This window comes from Macadamia integrifolia, chromosome 9 (assembly GCF_013358625.1).
Source record: "Macadamia integrifolia cultivar HAES 741 chromosome 9, SCU_Mint_v3, whole genome shotgun sequence".
Lineage (NCBI taxonomy): Eukaryota > Viridiplantae > Streptophyta > Magnoliopsida > Proteales > Proteaceae > Macadamia > Macadamia integrifolia.
In genome coordinates, this window is record NC_056565.1 from 22,907,000 (window position 1) to 22,927,185 (window position 20,186).

Genomic DNA, 20,186 nt, shown 5'->3' on the forward strand with positions numbered 1-20,186 from the left:
TTTTTTTATATGCCAATTCCTCTGATATAAATTTTTCTCAAATGATTCAACATTATATTTAAAAAATAAAAAATAAATCCCTAAAATGGGTTATAAGTAGATTGATTCGGTATAGAAATAGAAGGATAAACAATGGAGCCAATATTGGTATTTTAAGAATATTATTAGCGGAAATTTCAGTATGTGAATGATAAGCAATAAGCATATATGATTTGATTGAAGTTATTGCAACAATAACCAGAGCCTTATCCCAACTTAAGGGGGTCGGCTATGTGGAGGTTTCAAACAAGGACAAACACAAAGATCCATGCAAAAAGATTGACTGGTTATGCTTGATTATAATAAAGCGTATTACATGCATTACATCCATCACTCAACCTACTTTTATGAAAGGAGGAATGATAAATAAATTCTTGATGGCCCCACTAAGCACAAAAGTAACAATCCGAACACAATTCCATATTGAAAATTATGTAATCAACATGCAACTCCTAAAGCACACACAATGCACATGCACCACTGACACAAAGCAAATGGACTTATGATGGCATGGTAGCATATGCATCATATTCCAATCCACCTCACACCACCACAAGGGCAGGCAAGAGACGAAAGGAGATTCAAGGGGGAACGTCTTTCCATCCAACTAGGTAAGCAACACAGGAACCTTATCATGCTCTTAATGAAGGTACTTTTGCCCCCATCGCAACCCACATAGGTATTTGTGCGTAGCGATTCAATACACAAAGCAAAGAACCACCAAACACAAACCAATAGCCACTCACGTGCTTTTCATCTACCACCAAACCTACTACAATGTTGTAAGTTGTACCAAAGGTTTGAATGTTTGATAGAAGAAAACTCCATAGCCCTGCTAAGCACGAATAATGGAAGAAGAGAGTGAAAATTATTAGTTTCACAATCTATTTAGCATCAAGTTGAAGCCATTAGATTACCATACATCAAAGAAATTAAGGATTTAAGATATCATACAAAATTGTAAGAAAATTTTAACAGTTGATCCCCACACCATCCTAGAGTTCATAAATGCTCCTACACGCATATAAGTCCCACCATCAAGGGATTCCCTTTCACTGTGGCTTAAGAAAAACTCGATCCATAAATGAATAACCCAAATTAATTATGAAAATTGAAAATTATGAAACCTTGGTATTCCATGAATTATATTACTTGTGATAACTACTAAAGTAAACTCATTTAACAAAATGGAATATACCTAAAAGTTTGAGCAGTCCATGATGTTGGCCACCATGGTTGGGAAGTATGGGGCTTTTTCTCGCTTTGCCATGAAGGTTTTGTCCCTCATCGGTAGTTGGTCATTTGGTGCATTGCATTTATACTGTGACACTCCATGTTTGGCATGCATTGGGTCACTTGCATACTGTGATACTCCATGTCTGGCATGTGCCGCTCTTATGTGTTATTTTATGATTGTCCTTGTTAGCAACCCGACCATGTGGCAGTGATGACGTGGCCAGTTTGGGTGACATGGATGGAAATGATGATGTGTCAGTGTTTAATGTCACCAATGAGATAACAAAACCGCATGATATGCATAGAGTGATTTAATTCATCCATAGTAAGTGGTGCGGGTTTCTGGGTCAAAACTAGTAAAATTGACCTATTTATGCTCGAGGGAATTTTTGGCAATGAAAATGATATTTTTGGAAGATCGTTTCTTCATGAAAAAGATAGATTGTAATTTATCTAGTTCATTGCATTTGATTTTGTCGCATTCTGATACCGTATGAAGAAGTTACGGTATTTGTGATAGTCGAGGGTAGTTTCAGTATTGAAGATGAATTTTTTAAAGAAAGTGTTCTCCATTTAACAATACAACAAAAATCCGATCTTTCCAACGGTTCTGATTTCATTGTGTTCCTATTCTGTATGAGAAAGATGCGTCATTAAAAACGTCTAGGGGCATTTTGGCCTTTTTATATGGATGATTCAAATGATTGGGTCTTCTGAAAAGTCGTAGAGCATCTAGTCATGGTTCCAACGCACTTCGTTTCATCTTGATCGAATATCGTATGAAAAAGTTATATGTGTTTCTGTGAAGCCGGTTCGAAAATCCAAATCGAAAATTCATCAGTTACTCTCGGTGTAGGGTGGATTTTTTGGAATTTATTTTTGAAATTTGAAAGGCTTTTGTGTAATTTCAAGATTTTGAAGGTCTGAGTTGCAGGGTGTCTTTAAGCACTGAAATATATGGAGGCAGGGGCTTTATTGTAATAAAAGAGAGTATAGATTTGTACAATGGAGGGTTCAGATGAAGCCACATAGACCTTATTCTCATCTAACGGCTGCTGAACTTAGACGTTGACGAGCCGATTTAGATTCATGCACGAAGATCCTCATTGGTGAAGTGCATCGTACATCATGGTGGTGGTGCCTCACCATATTGAGTCTTGATTTTGTGTAGTGCATGTGCATAGAATCTATAAAGAGATTCTCCATATCTTGATCTGAGCCAATCATATCAGATCGGTTCCGATCTAACAGTCAAGATCGATGGAGCATTATTAAAGTTAGCCGACAGTGTACCATGAAACTCGCTACACCAGCCAATCGGTGATCAACAACGCGTCTGACAATGTCAGTGCGTACATCATGATGATGTCATCTATGACTTTGTAATATTCAAATCTAATGGTTTAGATCTATTGTCCGTCGGTTTAATCGGACGGCTTATATTATAAGATCTTTTAGATGAGATCTACGGTCATATTTCACTCCTGTTGCGCGCGCCGCCGGCATAGCCTACGCCACTCCTACGAAGATTCCATTTTGAGTGTTCTGGTTGGTCCAACTTCAAATGGCCATAGCTCCCTCATCTTAACTCCAATTTGGGTGATTCAAGGTGGAGATTCTTCATCTCTCCGAGCTCTACATGCCTAAGGGAAGAAAAAGAAGAGGAGAGTTGCAAAGGTGGCCAAATATTTGAGTTGAAACTCAAAGAAGGCTTAGGCTTTGAATGCAAAACCTATAATCTCTTGTACTTGATCCATAGCCTCCATTAGAGACTTGGGAAGCTGCTGGAAGCCAAGGTAGCAAGCTTCATTGGTGGTAGCCAAGAAAAGGGAAGAGAAAAGAGAAAGGAGGAAGAAGAAAGGGAAAAGAGAGCAAAAGCCCATTCATGCTTGTGTGAGCCATTGTTGAGCCATTAGAGCTCTAACAAAGGAAGAGAGGAAGTGGAAAGAAAGAAGAAAGAAAAGGAGAAGTGGTGTGCCTTGATGAAACTAGGGTGAGCTTCCACAAAGGAGGAAAGAAAAAGAAAAGAAAGGAAAGGAAAGGAAAGAAGAGGGAAAGTATCTATATCACACACTCATTGCCAGAGTGTTTCAGACATAGACTAATTTGGGTTCTACAGTGCACTTGAGATTCTAATTTCTTCATCAACTTCGGGGAGATTGAAGATTCTAGTGGACCATTAAAGTTTTCAGTCCCATCTTCGGAAACTAATGATCAGAGATATTACAGAGTTGTAAACTATTCTACACTCATTGACCTGCATTTTTTATTTACTATATTTCCATTGTATGCTTAGCTAGGTTATATTGCCATAGACCTATGCTATATGGGATATCATTGTAGGGCATTGTTATAAGCCCAACCTTATCTATGTAATTGGTGTTCAACGGTGGTGCTGGACATAGGGACAGTATGTTCCTTGGTAGTTACCACTACCTAAACATATCTGCCATGGATGTGGCCTCTCAAGTTATTCTGAGAAAATTGGGGTGAAGACCTAGCCTTTATAAGTCAAGGGTGAAAACTGGGAACATGTTCCCTTGGTTGTGGGTTCAGTCATAATTAATATTGAGTAAATGCTGAGCTCGACAGTGGGCATTACTCCGTACATGTAGGCAACTAGCCGAAGCACGTATTTCTTGTGTTGTGATTGTGCATGCTAGTATTGTATTGTGGATTGAAGTGTATGCCTGCAGGATGGGTGTGTACATCTGGTAGACCTGACCACTTGGTGGTGCAGTGTGGATGTACATACGACTATATGTATGTGACAGTGATTGCTGTGTGGGGTTTGTGAGTCAGCTCTCAGTAGCAATATATGTTATGTGAGTAAATTTCGTGCAGTAGTGAGAGTTATCAATAGTTCACATAGTAGCTCTGGGCAGCATCACTAGACTGTGATTGAGAGAGAGCCACATCAGCTAGTGACCTGGTAAAAAACCAGCTGAGGGAAAGTTTTTGGACACACTGATTCACCCCCCTCTCAATGTCAGCTGGGACCCAACATTATGTCCGTTACGGCTCTACCTCTTTCTATCGTGAAAGAGAAATTTGCATACGTTAATAAAATTTGCATTTATAATTGTATGTCTAGGGAAGTTTTTGGTTTCGCCTATCCTCTACGTTGGAAGGCCCCATTAATGATACGTACAATAGGTTGCCATATTTCATTCCTTGGTTTCTTGTTCTATGCATTGAAACCTTGTGTAACTCATGCCTTCTATCTAAATGAATTGGCGTTTACCAAAAAAAAAAAAGAGCATTATTTAGCATATATACGAATAATCATTGCACGATTCCTGCCCAATGGGCAAGGTTTAAAAACCAAGAATCTGAATTGACTTGGTCCTGATTGGAATTGGTGAAAATTGCCGTGAACCCTAGTTTGCTTACAAGATCAATCTAATTCCAATCTGGATCATTTGATTCAGACCGATTTGATCCAATTTTTCAGAACCTGCCAATGAATATGATTAAATTTATAAAATTGTTTCTGTTGATTGTTCTATCTTTTTTTTTTTTGGTAGATTGGTTTTTCTATTGGTTATGTCTAGCTATTGTACATTCTTTTGACAATGTAGTTTTTTCTCTCTATTGAACTACTTGGGCCGTTGTGGAGGATGTTGTTAGTTTGATTTCTTCTTTTTTTCTTTTTTGGTAACACAAAATCTATTGATCAGAGCATGAAAAACTCATTGAGTCAGAATTACATAACTAGACAATCCATGGAGTGGAGATTGGCCAAGATGTCACACACTCTAATGACATGGCCTTCCTAGCCAAGGTATCAGCAACAATGTTGATTGACCTTGGAATATAGCTGAAAGAGCAGCTAAGAAAATAAGAAGCAAGCTCCTTAAGATATTGTAAGATATTAAAGACAGTGAAGGGTGGGGTATCAGGAGTCATAAGATAGCGAATAAGATCATGGCAATCAGATTCAACAAGCAAGTTTTCACAGCAGTCACCAAGAGCTTGAAGAATACCATCCCTAATAGCAAGTGCCTCACCTTGGATAGCAGAGGAGAAACTAAGAAGGGCAGAGACAGCAACAATAATTTGAGCCTGGTGGTTTCTTATGACATACCCAACACCCGAGTAAACTCCATCTACTGAGAGAGAAGCATCACAATTTAATTTATAAACTTGAGGAGGAGGGGTAGTCCATCTTTGAGTGGCCATGGGAGAGGGTGGTTTGCTTTGAGACTGTTGAGATAGCACAGGGGATGCATTTTTGAATTCTTCATAGGCTGAACAAGCAATGTTGCATATCTCTAAAGGTGATTGGGAGATCTGATCCATCCTTGAAGCATTTCTAGCTCTCCAAATAAACCAACATAGAAAAGAGCTGATGCAAATTGTTTCCCGACCAGATTTCTTATCCCGTGACATAAGATTTACCCATTTAGAGATCCAAGTTGGTAAAGCGATAATATCACAAGCTGAGAAATTCACTGTAAGAGGACTATTAAACCAAACAGCTTGGGCAAAGGGGCACTGCTTCAGAATATGGTCAATAGTCTCTGGTGAAACTCCACACATGTGACATTGAGGATCAATAGAAATTTGCCGCCTTTGAAGACCCTCTCCCGTAGCAAGGCCAGCAGCACAAGCTTTCCATAGAAAGTTCTTGATCTAAGGAAGAGATTGACAACCCCAAATAGTCTTCCAGATCACAAGAGGTATAAATAGAGGGGAGCTATGCCTTAAAGAAGATGGCCGTGATTTAGATTTCAGATTTTGTTGATTACAGAGCATATACTATGCCGACTAAACAGAGAAAACTCCATTTTTCGACCCCCCCATAGGGGTGTCAACGGTCCGGGTTGGTGCGGTTTCGGTCCGGTTCCACCGGTTTCGGTGTGACTTTGGAACTGACCAAAACCCACCCATTAAGGATTTATCGGTTTCGGTCCGGTGTCGGCTTCGGTGCAGTTTGGGTTCGGGTTGGTACCGGTTTGGATTTATCAGGTTCATTTCGGTTTGGATCGGTTTTTTAAACCGGTATGGAGCCATTAGGAAACAACCAAATGTTGAACTGCTGAACTGCGGTTTCTTAAATCGATTTGTAACCGGATTGGTTTTGGTTTTTGGTCTAGTTTGGATTCGACTTTCCATACAAATGTATACAAAACTATGCAAATTTTGATTTTTTTAATGAATTTTGGAGTGTTTCGGTTTCTTACCGGTTTGGTTTCGGTTTCGGTCTAGGTTTTGAGCCGATTTCGGGTTCATCCGGTTTTCGGTGCGGTTCGGTTTGGTTTTGGGGTTGCAATACTCGAAACCGAACCGAACCAATAAGGCTTCAGTTCGGTTCGGTCCGTGTTGTTATCTGTTCGGTCCGGCCGGTTTTACCGATTCGGTTTAGGAATTGACACCCCTACCCCCCATATCTGCTTATCTTCTCGGGGAAGGATAGGAAGGTGAATGGCCAAAACAGCTTTTACATCAATTGGATGGAATATCTGATTAATAAGCTCTATATTCCATGTCTGGTTCACTTGGTCTATAAGATGGGACACCAGAGAAATCTCACAATTAGCTGGACTGGGAAATTGAATTTTAAAATTTGGGGAGGATGGTAGCCAATTATCCTCCCAAATTCTGATTTTTTCTCCATTGCCAATAACCCATATGAGACCATCCAAAAGAATAGACCGGCCAATCATGATGGTCCTCCAGGCCCAGGAAGGTTGGGAACCCAACTTAGCTTGAAAAAATGAGGAAGATGGGCAATACACTTGTTTCATGAACTTACTCCATGGAGAGTCCGGATATGCCCAAAGACGCCATGCTGCTTTTGAGAGAAGAGCTTGATTATGGAGCTAAGAATTTCTGAAACCAAGACCGCCATTAGATTTCGATTGGCATAATCTGTCCCAAGAAATCCATTTAATTTTTCCTTTGCCTCCCCAAAAGAAATCAGATGCAGCTTTTCGGATTTGGTTATGATGTGCACTAGGAAGTCAAAAGTGAGATCCCGCAAAGATATTCATAGAGAGCGCAACTGATTTAATCAACACCTCTTTTCTAGCTTGTGAGAGCAATAGATGTTTCCAACCTTGAAGCCGATTACTAGTTTTATCCCCAATTTCCTTGAAAATTTGAACTTTAGAAGAGCCTATTTCCGGAGGCAAGCCAAGATACTTCTTTGGTCTATCCCCATATTTGATTTTCAGTATTCTAGAGAACCATCTCTTGATCCTAGGAGGTGTGTTTGGGCTGAAGATGATTGTCAACTTATTGAAATTGATGGATTGGCCACTTGCCGTACAAAAAATATTTAAGCAGCGCTTAAGCTCATGGATCTCCTGCAAATCAACCCTAGAGAAGGGAAGATAATCATCGGCAAAGAGTAAATGAGTTATTGGAGCAGTCCTATTTCGAACCTTTATACCTCGAATAGCCCCTGAAGATCCAGCCTGTTGAAGGATACAACTAAGAGCTTGAGCACAGAGAATAAACACTGAAGGGAAAAGTGGGTCTCCTTGACGAATGCCTCTAGATGGGGTAATATTGCCACTCAAAGAGCCATTAACAAGCAACTCATATTTTACTAATGTAATACATCGCATCACCAAATCCACCCAACGATCCGTGAAGCCAAGAGCAATCAACATTTTATTGATAAAAGGCCATTCCATACGGTTATATGCCTTATGCATATCTAATTTGAGAGCAATGAACTTTCCTTTCCCTTTCCTTTGGTGTCGGATATAATGGAATAGTTCATAAGCAGTAAAGATATTATCAGATATGAGACGAGAAGGCACAAAAGCTGATTAAGAAGGATGGATGATCTGATTTAAAATAACTTGTAACTGGGTGGCAATGATTTTTGTGATGACCTTCATGGCAACATAGCATAGACTAATCGGTCTAAGCTGATCAACAGTTTCAAGACTCAGAACCTTTGGGATCAAGCAAAGAAGAGTGTTATTTAGATTCGGGGCCAAATTTTCAGTGGAGAAGAAATCAGTTACAAAATTGATGAGCTCTGCCTGAGTTGTTTCCCAAAAATTTTGGTAAAATGCCGGGGGGAGGCCATCAAGGCTAGGAGACTTAAGCGGACTCATAGAGAAAATAACCTTTTTAATTTCATCCAGATGAGGAACAGAGCAAAGAAGATCATTAGTAGCAGAATCAACAATAGGATGTATAGTGGATAATACCTCATTTAGAGCCTCCTCATTGATAGTTTCAGAGGTAAAAAGCATGCGTAAAATGCTGAAAAATCTCCGAGGTGACTTCTTTGCTCGATTCTGTCCACACACCTGAGGAGAGGCGAAGCTTCAACACTTTATTACAGTTTCGCCTTTGAATGGTAGAAGCATGAAAAAAGGCAGAGTTCCTATCACCATTCTGAAGCCATTGGATTCACGACTTTTGATGCCACATTATTTCTTGTCGTTCAAGCTCCTCCTCCAACTGGGCAATGATTTGCTTCTCTCGAATCTGAGCAGAATCAGAAATAGGCTGTCCTTGGATAAACTCAAGATCTTCTAGAAGAATTTGAATATTAAGTTGAATTTTACCAAAAACTGTTCGATTCCAATGCTGAAATATAGGCTTACAATTTGCTATCTTCTTCTCTAGGATATCAGTCGCTGGACCGTTACATTGAATTGACCAGGCATTGAAAGCTATGGAAGGAAAATCTGGGTGGCGAAACCACATGGCTTCAAAACGGAACGGCCTTCTACCGGGAGTGATTCCACTATTAGTATCAACTAGCAATGGGTTGTGATCTGATCCAATAGCAGATTTAACAAAGGCAGCAGCGTTGCCATGAGCAGTTCTCAAAGCTTGGTTGCAAAGAGCCCTGTCAAGTCGAATTCTGATGTTAGTCGGTGCTTGGCGTTTATTAGACAAAGTAAATCGAGGACCATGAGCCCCCATATCCATTAGGTGTAGGAATCCATCATATTTCTGAAATTAGCAACATCTCGGGCCCCTAAACAATTTCCTCCTTCCTTCTCATGCCAAGCTAAGAAAGAATTAAAATCTCCTACGCAAATCCATTGTTCAGATCTATATTCTCCAAAGGAGATTATCTGATCCCAAACGGCTTGACGGTTGGCCTTCACTGGATCTCCATATACACCAGTAAGGAAAAATGGATCCACGTGAGGACAGGATACACTAAGCTAGTTTTAGCATCTGTGTAATTTTGGGTGGGGTAGGTAAAGGAGGGGGAATATTGGTATGAGGTTCAGATGGAGGAGGAAGGGACAATGGAAGTTGAACTGCAGGGGAAGGTGAAGCTATTGGTCCTTCCAGAGACGGCATTTGTTGTGTAATGGAGGAGAAATTCTCCAAAGGGTTGTGTAAGGAAATATTGAAAGGAAGAGTTATATTAGTGGAGCCCATCTGGGAGGGAAGGCCCATAGTGGTGTATGGTATTTGGTTTGAAGGGAGCGAAAGTGAGCTTAGTGTTGAGCCGGGGTGGGAGAGTTGGATTCCAGAAAGGAGAGGTAGGAGGGAAAGTATTGTATTTGACGCATCGAGTTGTTGAAACAGTTGGGATAAGAGGAGTTGAGTATTTGGGTCAGGTATGTGGGGCACTGAAAGTGATGTAGGATTGTTACCAAAATTTTGATGTGAGGTAGAGGATAGGACAAATCCTGGAGGTTTTGGAGTGAGGGGATTCGTATTGGCTATAGTGAAGTGATTATGCTCAAAAGAATTAGGAAGGACGTGTTGGGTGATGGCAGGGTTAGCCAGAGCCGTTGAGGGTGTAACCATAGGTGAGATGCCACGTGGTGGATTTCCTGACATCTGAAAACTTTGTTCTGGGGCTTGTCGATTCTCAGTTGCAGCTCCGGTGAAGGAAGGATTATCAGCGGCAGGTGTAGAGGGTGGGGGGTTGGTTTAGAGCTGTTGGTGGTGATATAGGGTAGGCCATTGAATGAGCTTGTTCAATCAAACGGGGCGGTGGTAATGAGGCTCTGAGAGATGGGCGAAAGGAGGGTTGGGGAGGATTTGGACTGGTTTAGGAGTGAAAAAGGAGTCGCAGCGTCGATCTTCATGACTGATTTTACCACAGAGGTAGCAAAATAGAGGGAGCCTTTGATACCTGACCTGAACAGGGTCCCCATTAGCTGATCAACTGACCGCAGGGGAGCACTGATGTTGATTGTTACTCGACAACGAAGATATTCAAATTTATCCCCAAAATGAGTACCCTTGATCAGCATAGCTCGCAGCGGTGTACCAATCTTCTCTGCTAACTTCATCGCAAATTCTAAATGTAGAAGTTCTCGGGGACCTCCGTGAAATTGCCTCTTCCAGTCCACGGTGCCAAAAGAAGAAGATTGCCCGATATAGCCCATGGCCCTTCATCTAGGACATTCTGAATGTCCATCGTATGTTGAAAATGGAAGAGGAACTGATGATGGGTCAATGGACCGATTTCGACACCACACCTTAAGTTCCAAGCTACAACAAGGGCTTCAGTAACTGCCTGTCGCCGATAGGGGCGTCCGTCGAGAACCTGACCGAGAAGGGTGAGGTCAATTCTATCCGAAAGGTGAGATTCCGATTCATCATCAAGCTATAGCGCATCATCATCAGAATCAATACCTCGATCCGGAGGGTGGGGTAGGTGCGAAGGAAATGGAGAGGGTAAAGCCAACGGTGGTCGGGATCCCATAGAGGAGGAGAAGAGAGAGTAAGGGAGGTTCACACACCGAGGCGGAGATGCATAAGGAGGCGGAGCCACCCAATTTTTATTTTTGACAACCTTTCAGTTTATTTTTTCACCCAAAAGAGAAAGAAAAAATGTATTAGTGTTTGTCGGGGGTATATCTCGGGCTTGATAGGTATCTCCACCCCCTTTTCTTGTAAAATCTAATCATTTTGGGAATAGCTTTTTTCTCATTTGTGCTTGCTTGATTACCTTTTTTTTTCCATTGTTAGATAGAAAAAATGGGGAAAAATTACTACAGTGTCCTTACATAGATTCCTTTATACCCTTCTCACATAATAAATTGTGCTGCCCAAACTAGCATTCTCTCTCTAATTCTCACAGTATGAAGCCCATATGGTTGATACTAATTTTCAACCCCTCATTAGTGTGGATTTAGATCCTTTCCACAAGGGTGTGCTAAAGAGGCCCCACTGAGATCTCTCTCTCTCTCTCTCTCTCTCTCTCTCTCTCTTCATGACCTTCTGTGTTGGAGAGGATCCAAATCCCATTGGTGTAGCATGAAAATTCTTTCATATGTTGCCCTTGTAGGAAACCCTCCAACCCCCCATCAAAAGGGGGGACTTATAAATTGACATGTAGGGGTGTCAATCGGTCGGTTTGGACTGGTTTCAGTGTGAAAATGAATGAAACTAGTAAGGATGCATCGGTTTCGATTTGGTTTATGTTTGATTTGGTTACTATTAGTTTGGTCTCGATTTGGTTTTGGTTTGCCATGTAAATATATTCAATAGTATGAGAAAAATGTGTTTAATTATGCATTATATGTTGGTATTGGTTTCTTATCGGGTCATATGAATTTTCTTCCAATTTTTTCAGTTTAATTCAGTGAAAATTTTCAATACGATCAAATTTGATTTCAATCCCATAAGGTCGATTCAGGGTAGGTTTTAACAGAAAAGATCATCTCCAATTAATTGGGCACTTAATTAGCGAACCAAGGGCTAAGAAGACCTAGGGATACATGTCCAAGTCCTCTTAACCCTTGGATCACTAATTAAATGTATGTAAACTTAACATTGAACGACTTAAACTTACTATGTATATGTTAATCGGTTAAACGATTTATTTAAATAATTTACCAATTGTTTAAATTTTAAAATCAAAACCAAATCATGGTTTCACAATTTCGATTAAAATATTAGATTTCAATAAACGATTTCAATGTAGATTTCAAATTCACATCATTATGCACCATCAATTGCCTAATTCTCGTTTAAATGAGAAAAATATTGCTACCTAGCCTGGTAATTCTTTGTGGAGACATAGAATATCGAAAAGACTACCCTGCCCCTAGGTGGGCTTGGGTTACGCATTCTATCAGGATAAGATTAGCTACACATGAGAGTGGTCCCACTGACACAAAACTGCGGCTGAGAAACTCTCGGGATTGACGGAGGAAATTGATGCGTTATAGGTGCAGGGCCTCCTTGCCACTGCATGGTGATTCCTGCAGTCCCACGGAAAACAGTCCTTGAGTCAAAACTCTGTGCCGTGGACCCGTAAGTTGTTTTAAATCTCCTTATCGTACGCACTGCCTGAAGCTGTAACGTTTTCCGAGGTCACCTTTGTCCATATTGTCCACATCACGGAGAGCGTGACCACCCAACCAATCAATTACGCTAACATGCGCCGTTGTCTACATTTCTCCCGACGAGTAATTTTCTCGCCCCCTGTTACGCTGTCAAGCACTATAATCCTCCATCGCTCCAACTGAAGTTTACGTGCAGTTAGAGGGTCCACCTGTTCTATCATTTTTCTATTGTCCCTTAAAATATTCTAATCAGATGGTTAGTATCAAGCATCAGCATCGAGCACGAGCACGAGCACGAGCACGCAACCCACCGAAACGTCGGCTATTAGATAGAGACAGTAGATGTGTGACACGTGTTCGTGACATACAGACCTCGTGCGTTGTGAATAGGTAATAGAGTGTCTCTGACTCTTTCTTTTTCTCTCTCTACTCTCACTGCTAAATGTATTAAAGTGTCTTATGACTAACGCGGCGGCATATAGCGATAGCTTCGAAGACTCAACCCTTTCAGGTAAGTGGAGGAGGAGTGGTGGTGGGCGCCGCATGTCAGGGATTCTTGTGCCGCTTTCCCATGGTGGGGCCCATCTCATCAAGGACCCACCCACCTTATGTGGCTTGTCCTTTTCGCTTCCTATCTTCCATCCTCCGCACTTTTCCCAGCCGGATTACCTTTTGCCCCCTCTTTCTTGTCTAATTACTTTACTAACCCTTTTCCTCCTAAGGCCGAAGCCCAAAGGTATTTATCTCCTTTATCTTCAGAAAAGATAAAAATCGCAGGGGCGGGCCAGGCCGGGCCGTTTTATCTATTTAATTAAGACTCCTGTAATTACGAAATCGGCTAAGACAGTTTCCCGAGTAATTAGTGCACACAGAATCCCACTAAATTAAATTAATCCACGTGATTTGAATTCGTAAGTTAATCTTGACTCACCGGACCGGAGATCAAAGGTATAATTTCTTTTTTTCTTTTTCTATTTAAATTTCCTGTCTTAAATCACATCTCAAAAGCTTCTCTATAACTATACACAGCAGGAAATTAGATCTAAACCATAAGGGTAAAAACGGCAAGAAAGGAAATTATTGAACTTTGAAAAGACGGCGCCGGTAGTTCTACGGCCGTCGCGATATTTCCGGCGAACATCGACCGGGCAAGCAGATCAGAAGAGAGGAGGAGGGAGGTTGAGATCGATGGACAACGGCTTCTTCTCCTCCTGTTTCAGCTTCTCCTGTTCGTTTTTCACCACAACCTCCACTGACTCAAACTTATATCCAGGATAACCAGAAATGGCCGGAGTAGCAGCCGCAACACCTACGGGGGAACACAAGTTCCGACCGACAGCAGTAACATAAGCGGCAGGCAATTCATTCATGTTCCTCTGGAAAATTTGAGAAAGAGGAAGAGAAGAAGCAGATCCAGTAACGGCAAGACCTCCTTCGCCGAAATTAGTCTTCGCCTTAGATCCGCGGAAGGCTCTCGCAGCTTTATCGTAGGCCATAGCAGCCTCCTCTGGGGTATCAAATGTCCCCAGCCACTTCCTCGCCTTCCTCCACGGATCTCGAATCTCGGCAGCGTAACGCCCCCATGGACGCTTCCGTACGCCTCTGTATTGAACCCTCTTAGCCACCGGCGCCATCCTCTTCGTCTCCTTATCGCTGACAGCGACGGCGACGGCAACATCGGCCAAGCCGTGGTTACGAACCTGAAAAGTTTCAACCACCATTGGTTCGCAAACTGAGCAGTCGGAAGAATAACTGCAAACGACAGACGACTCTGACTGAGAGAGAGAGAGAGAGAGAAAGGGTGTTGAGAGAAAAGGAGGCGGAGGGTAGAGGTATTTATAGCGCAACAGACGGTCTTCGTGAAGCCCGACAAAGGTATTATTTAATATTTTTTTACTTTTTTTTTTCTGTGGATCATTTTTTTAGGATTTTTCCTCGTGTCATTAAAAGCAAGCTTGAGTGCTGGACTAGGGACTTGAAATGACATAATAACCCTTTTGTTCTTTTGGGACTATTGGCTTATGTATCCTTTTGCTTGAAGAACAAGTTCACTCACTAGCTTCATTGGTTGCTTACAATGCATATGTGTTACTTTAAGTTGGTTTGCAGCAATCTTCCAATGTAGATCATGGTTTTAGGTATTAGTATCAGATTGTCTGACTGATATTGTATCGATTGAATGATATAAGTTAGATGTAAGAAAAATTTTTAAAAATATATTTTTAGGGTAAAACAAGGGTATTTCTATCTAATCAGAAATTTGACATCGTAACATTTTTGGGAATGATCAATACACGTTCCGATGGTTATGCTCTAAAACCATGATGTGGATAGAATTAGGCTAGTAATTATGAAGTTCGAGGTCATTTTAGTAAATGAACTGCAAATTAATATTTGTGCAGAGGGTTGTTATAACGCCTCCCCAAATCCCGCAATGACGAGAGCCTTATGAACTAGGTACGTTTTTTATATATATATATAATTATTAATGTATGATTTTTTAAAATAAATTTAATTATTCAAATGTAATCTCTTTTTTTTTTGGGGGGGTTAAGATGTAACAATTGTTTTTCTACTGGGGATCTATGGATAAATAGATTGAAAATATCATCATCCAATCAGCCACTATTACATGACTATATTTTGTTCTTCAATTTCTTATTAATAGGCATCATAATATTATTTGCCAAAATTAGTGAAAATGGTGGAAGGAATTATAACAATCAATGGTGATCAATAATGATAAACTATTGTTACATCAGTTACTTTGATTGCCTAAGACTAGCCCAATTAATCAGTAAGTGAGTTAAATATCATAAATATGACTTGTTGCTGAACCTATCCAAGATTTTACGACTAGTGCAGTCAAAATTACACAGCTGGTGATTTAAAGGAAGACACGAGAAAAGTTTTTTCGGCCTGCCTGCTTAGAGCCGTTTCTAAGAGGGTCAACTATTTTTTGCCACAGGGAAAGCATTGTTTGAAAATTCAACAGTTACAAATATCAAGGGAGTGGTCTAGACTCTAGACTCCAATTCAATCAAATACTCAGATGTAGGCCCATGTCTTCATACATTTGTAAGTCATCTTTTTTGTGTGTATGTGTGTGTGCATCCTCTATATAGTTCTTAAAGTTTTCGATACTATTTTATCATATCACAAACTATTTAAATAAAACTTAACATGCGATGAAAGAAAGAACCTCATGACCACTTAAAAAAAAAAAAATCAACAAATCATTCAACTTGAATTAAAACCATGACAATCTATGATGGCACCAAATTCTCTACATTCAATAGCACACCAAGCAAACTAGGGTCAGCCTATTTAACAATATATATCTTAATTTTCCTCAAAACTTTTCGGGGCTTTGGGGAAAAAAAAATTGGTAGGTAAGGTGAAATCACTCTCGAATGATTGTTGTCCTTTAATGGACCAATTTTTGGTAAAGGATGCTTGTGAATGTAAACTAAAGGTTAATTTCGTAATTTTGATGCAATTGAAACAAATTTTTATACATTATTACTCAAAAATCAAGGTCAAATCAAATCTCGTGAGAAATTCAAAAATCATCTTTCCAGCTTATATTCACTTCTAGCCCACAGATAATGGGATTTTTTTTTTTTGTTGGTAATTTTAGAAAGGAAAAAGGTTGGGTATACTGTCGACATATCGTATGCTAGGACCCTCTCTCTCTCTCTCTCTTATATTTTTCTTTAATGATACTCCATCATGTGCCTAAATTGATATTGTTCACTAACTTATCGTAATGGGGCAGCATACCTAATCCTCTCACTTTTAGAAATATCCAGAACAGATTCCTAATCCAAATCTCACCCAACCCTTTTTTTCCAAAATCACACTTATCTTTTAATTTAATTCCATGTATGATGTATACATGATGATGCCGACAAGTATGCTTTCTATCTCTAGAATCTGGGGACGCGTGTATTAAATCTATTGCAATTAAGTACATTAGTTACATTCTAAACACACATTTGACCAACAAAATCTCGGAGCTAAATCCAGAAAAATCTGAAAAATTAATTGACTACTGTGGGGTATTTATGGAAATTAGTACATGAGGATATGCAGGTACTTAAGTAAAATTCAACGTTCAGATTTCGGCGAAAAGGCTTTTTAATGCAGAGTGGAGGAAAGAAGTCCCAGACTTCTCGGCTACGCTGCGCCGACAACCTTGATACGGAGTACTGGAGAAGCTAGAAACAATGGGCTTAGGACTAGGAGAGTGAGCGGCCAGTGGGTCCCACGAGTCGTCATGACCTGGCTAAGTAGTTTGACTTGACGTCTGGAGTCTCTTCCGTTGAAATGCCGGACAGCGCATCAGTCTTTGGTCTGTAGTCTATAGTCCTAGTTCTAATGCTGGGTCCCACTTATGCCGCCATACTTGTAAACGTAGGGCCATTGCTTTCCACGTGGACCAATAAAAAGGAATCAACAAAGAACCAAAAAATTTCCGTTCCCGAGACTTGAACCCGGGTCTCTCGGGTGAAAGCATACTAAACGGATGATTGGTTAATTATGAATATAATATTAATATATTAAATATCTTTGTGCCTATTGTACCACGGTTCTCATCCAATCACGTGGTGGAGTGATTTGGTAAATTCGACCATTGAATTTATCATGTATGTTTTAAATTTTAAATTCAATCATTTTCCAAATCTCAAAGGTGGGGTGGTCTTCATAATAGAAGAGACATTTTGGAGATAAGCTTATTCCTACTTAGAGGAATCATAATATATAATTGAAGTATGTCATTTGCGATACACAAATTATTCAGCTAGAGCAGTTAAGTGATGTGGTAAATCCGACCATTTGGATTTATCATGGTCGGATTTATCATGCATATTTCAAATTCAATCATTTTTCAAATCTCATATATATGCTTATGCACACCCAAATAATATCATACACCTTTGTAGTCCTAAAGCTTTTGTTAGAAAAGTGTACCTGATATTGAAGTATAAGTCCATTGTTTTTTATATGGCTTGTCTTCCTTGCTTGATGTATCAAAGAGGACTAACACAAATGCTGCAGCAAACGAACCAAATAGGTTGAGTCGTATTTTAGTAGACATTCTCCTTTAGGTTTGAAACACCCCCCACAAGAGTACAATTGGGGTTTTACCAAAAAAAAAAAGAAAGTACAATTGGGGATACTTGCGTTTACCTCCAAGACAAAACAACCACTGATCATGCTCTGATTGTACTAAGACTTTGATACTTTGGGAGAGTTAGACTAGGCTCACTAATTATGAATTGAATTATGTCAAAAAAAAAAAAAGTATGATTTGAATAATGGTTTTGATGCATTCGAACAAAACATTATAAGAAGTTTTGACAGAAACAATATTGTTCCAAATAAGTATTTACCATAACACATTAACAATATGTGAGAAAGAGAGAGAGAGTTTCAGAAACTTGATATTGTCAATATTATATCCTTTATATATAGATAAACGGAGGGGTGCTCTCTGTATATATAGAGGTACAAGTCTACGTATGAACATCTCCCTTTACTCGTATAGAGGTGCCTGTTTACGTATAGACATCTACATGTAGAGGTACAACATGTGTACATTATGAAAAGTGTTCTTTGACCACACCCACACTTGTACCGAACATTGACCATAGCTTAGGTTAAGTGAATTGAAAGTACTCAGTAACACCCCCCCCACACACACACACACAAACATGAGAAGAGAAAAAGTTTCGCTCTAAAGGATTTGCCCTTTTGAAACAAGTCTATATATATGCTTATAATTCCTCTCATCTCAAACCAATGTAGAACTAAACACTTTCCTTTTTGTTCAGATATTTTGAATTTTCATTTAAAGTTTCCCTCCAAAACTTTTGAGCTCAAAACCAAAACTAAAAGTAAAAAAGTAAAACTAGGGAATATATCATTATTTTGAGCCTCTACTTTTATATAAATTATATATACTTCTATAAAAACACAATTTTTTTTTTAATAATTTATTTTTGCCATGTGGTTAACTCTAATTAAATTAAAACTTGACATGCAAATAAGGGACTATGGGGCCTTCTTGTTCACAAAATTTTAGCCATATTTAGATTATCACAAAACTGAAATGATAAATGATTAAAAAAATCAAATTTCACCAATGTAATGACAAAAATTATATTTGGTGTCATTGCATCACTATTATTGTGTTTTAGGAACATCATTAATCGAAAGCTTTTGGCCTTAAGATTTGATCATTATGAGTAAAAACTTCTATCCCCCATGAAGAAAGATGGATCTCAATGTTGATTGAATCATTGACAACCTTTAAAGTTAATTTTGAGTGCACACATATTCTCTCCAATGCCAATTCCGTAAGCATTGGCTCAATTTCTATAAATTATACATATTAGCCACCATCTTCATTGCATTGCTTGCATTGTTGGTATATTGCACTGCCAACTATATCATAGAAGTTGAAGCTCTTGCTGCCTAAAACTAAATTGCCTCATTGATTGTATTTTGTGGTAATGATAGTGGAGAACTAATTTATCCATATTCTCTACTTTCAGATATGTGCACATCAAACCTGAAATTTTTAACAATTATTAATTTCATTTATTATTCGTGATTATTAATGGGTTGTGGTTGTCTTTAGATTTTCACCTAAATTCGTATTCAATTAGGGATAAAAAAGGACATCTTGCTCAAATGGCCGTCACACCAAGTGCTTTTCAGAATGATGATTATAAGACACATGTATGAGTGCACATTCGGAATGTGCACTCATATCACACTAAAATCTTATACATATTGTTTTCAGTAATTAGAAATAAGATTCTTATTTATAAAATTTGATTGGTCCCTTAATCTTAAAAAGTCCTTATCATTGTTGTTACACATCATGATTATTAACTATATATCGGTGTATTAGATTCATGATGTTTGATTTGAACTAAAGAGTCGCTCAATATGAAATCAACCAACGATTGGAGAATATTGAGGAGAGAAAATGTATGTATATACCTAAATTAAAACCAAGATTCAACAATAGTTTAATAGATAATTAATTATTTATTTTATAAACTAATATTAGTTATATTATTAAATATTTTGAAAGTATTTTCATCCAATCATTGGCATAGAATCTTTGTATTGGCATATTTGATGGACTAGGTTTTCGACAATAACTGAATTAAATGCCCTATAATCCATTATATGATATTGTTTATGGACTAATATATAATTAATTTGATTAAATATTGAATTTCTACAATGAAAAGGCGATAGCAGGCACCTCCGGCGTCCATTTTCACATAAACTACTATTTGTATTTGGGAGCTAGCGCACCTTAATGCGCTCTTGAATCAATCAATCAAAATCAAATTGAAAGGAGATTTTGTGTACTATTTATTTGCAGAGAGAATGGCACTAACTTCTCTATTATTATCTTTATAATAATGTTAACCAAGATGAGCTGATACTGTGATACATGGTTAAGGTTTTACTGGTGTAACTTGGGTCGGGCTCGCGACTCTGGCCTTAACTCGCTAACAAGGGAAAACCGTGTCTAACACGCTGGTTCGTGAGGTTCTTATGAATCAGAAGACGAATCGACCGGTTTTAAACCGCCTTTACACGAACCACTCTGGTTTCCGTTAATAAGCTTTGAAACAGAAAAAA

The 20,186-nt window shown here is 39.1% G+C and overlaps 2 protein-coding genes across 3 annotated transcripts; both read right to left on the minus strand.

The window, feature by feature from the left end:
• Positions 1 to 280: 280 nt before the first annotated feature.
• Positions 281 to 11,028, minus strand: LOC122088193. 2 transcript variants are annotated; one of them, XR_006143013.1, is made up of 2 exons: positions 8,448 to 11,028; positions 281 to 871 (listed from the first exon to the last, which is right to left on the minus strand). XR_006143013.1 is itself a non-coding variant. In XM_042657375.1 (2 exons), the coding sequence occupies exons 1-2, from the start codon at positions 5,815 to 5,817 to the stop codon at positions 672 to 674; spliced, it is 732 nt and encodes a 243-aa protein (XP_042513309.1). In that variant the 5' UTR covers positions 5,818 to 6,073; the 3' UTR covers positions 281 to 671. The 2 variants fall into 2 exon arrangements, 1 of the variants encoding a protein (XP_042513309.1); XM_042657375.1 differs by lacking the exon at positions 8,448 to 11,028 and adding an exon at positions 5,286 to 6,073.
• A 2,429-nt stretch (positions 11,029 to 13,457) lies between these two features.
• Positions 13,458 to 14,333, minus strand: LOC122089474 (ethylene-responsive transcription factor 9-like). The gene has a single exon (XM_042659231.1). The coding sequence runs from the start codon at positions 14,234 to 14,236 to the stop codon at positions 13,673 to 13,675; it is 564 nt and encodes a 187-aa protein (XP_042515165.1). The 5' UTR covers positions 14,237 to 14,333; the 3' UTR covers positions 13,458 to 13,672.
• Between the last annotated feature and the right edge of the window lie 5,853 nt (positions 14,334 to 20,186).

Coding starts and splice junctions, on each gene's coding strand:
- LOC122089474 (XM_042659231.1), bottom strand. CDS start 14,236: ATGGTGGTTGAAACTTTTCAGGTTCGTAACCACGGCTTGGCCGATGTT.
- LOC122088193 (XM_042657375.1), bottom strand. CDS start 5,817: ATGTGTGGAGTTTCACCAGAGACTATTGACCATATTCTGAAGCAGTGC. Junction 872..5,285: donor TTTCTCCTCTGCTATCCAAG/GTGAGGCACTTG, acceptor CGTGCTTAGCAG/GGCTATGGAGTTTTCTTCTA.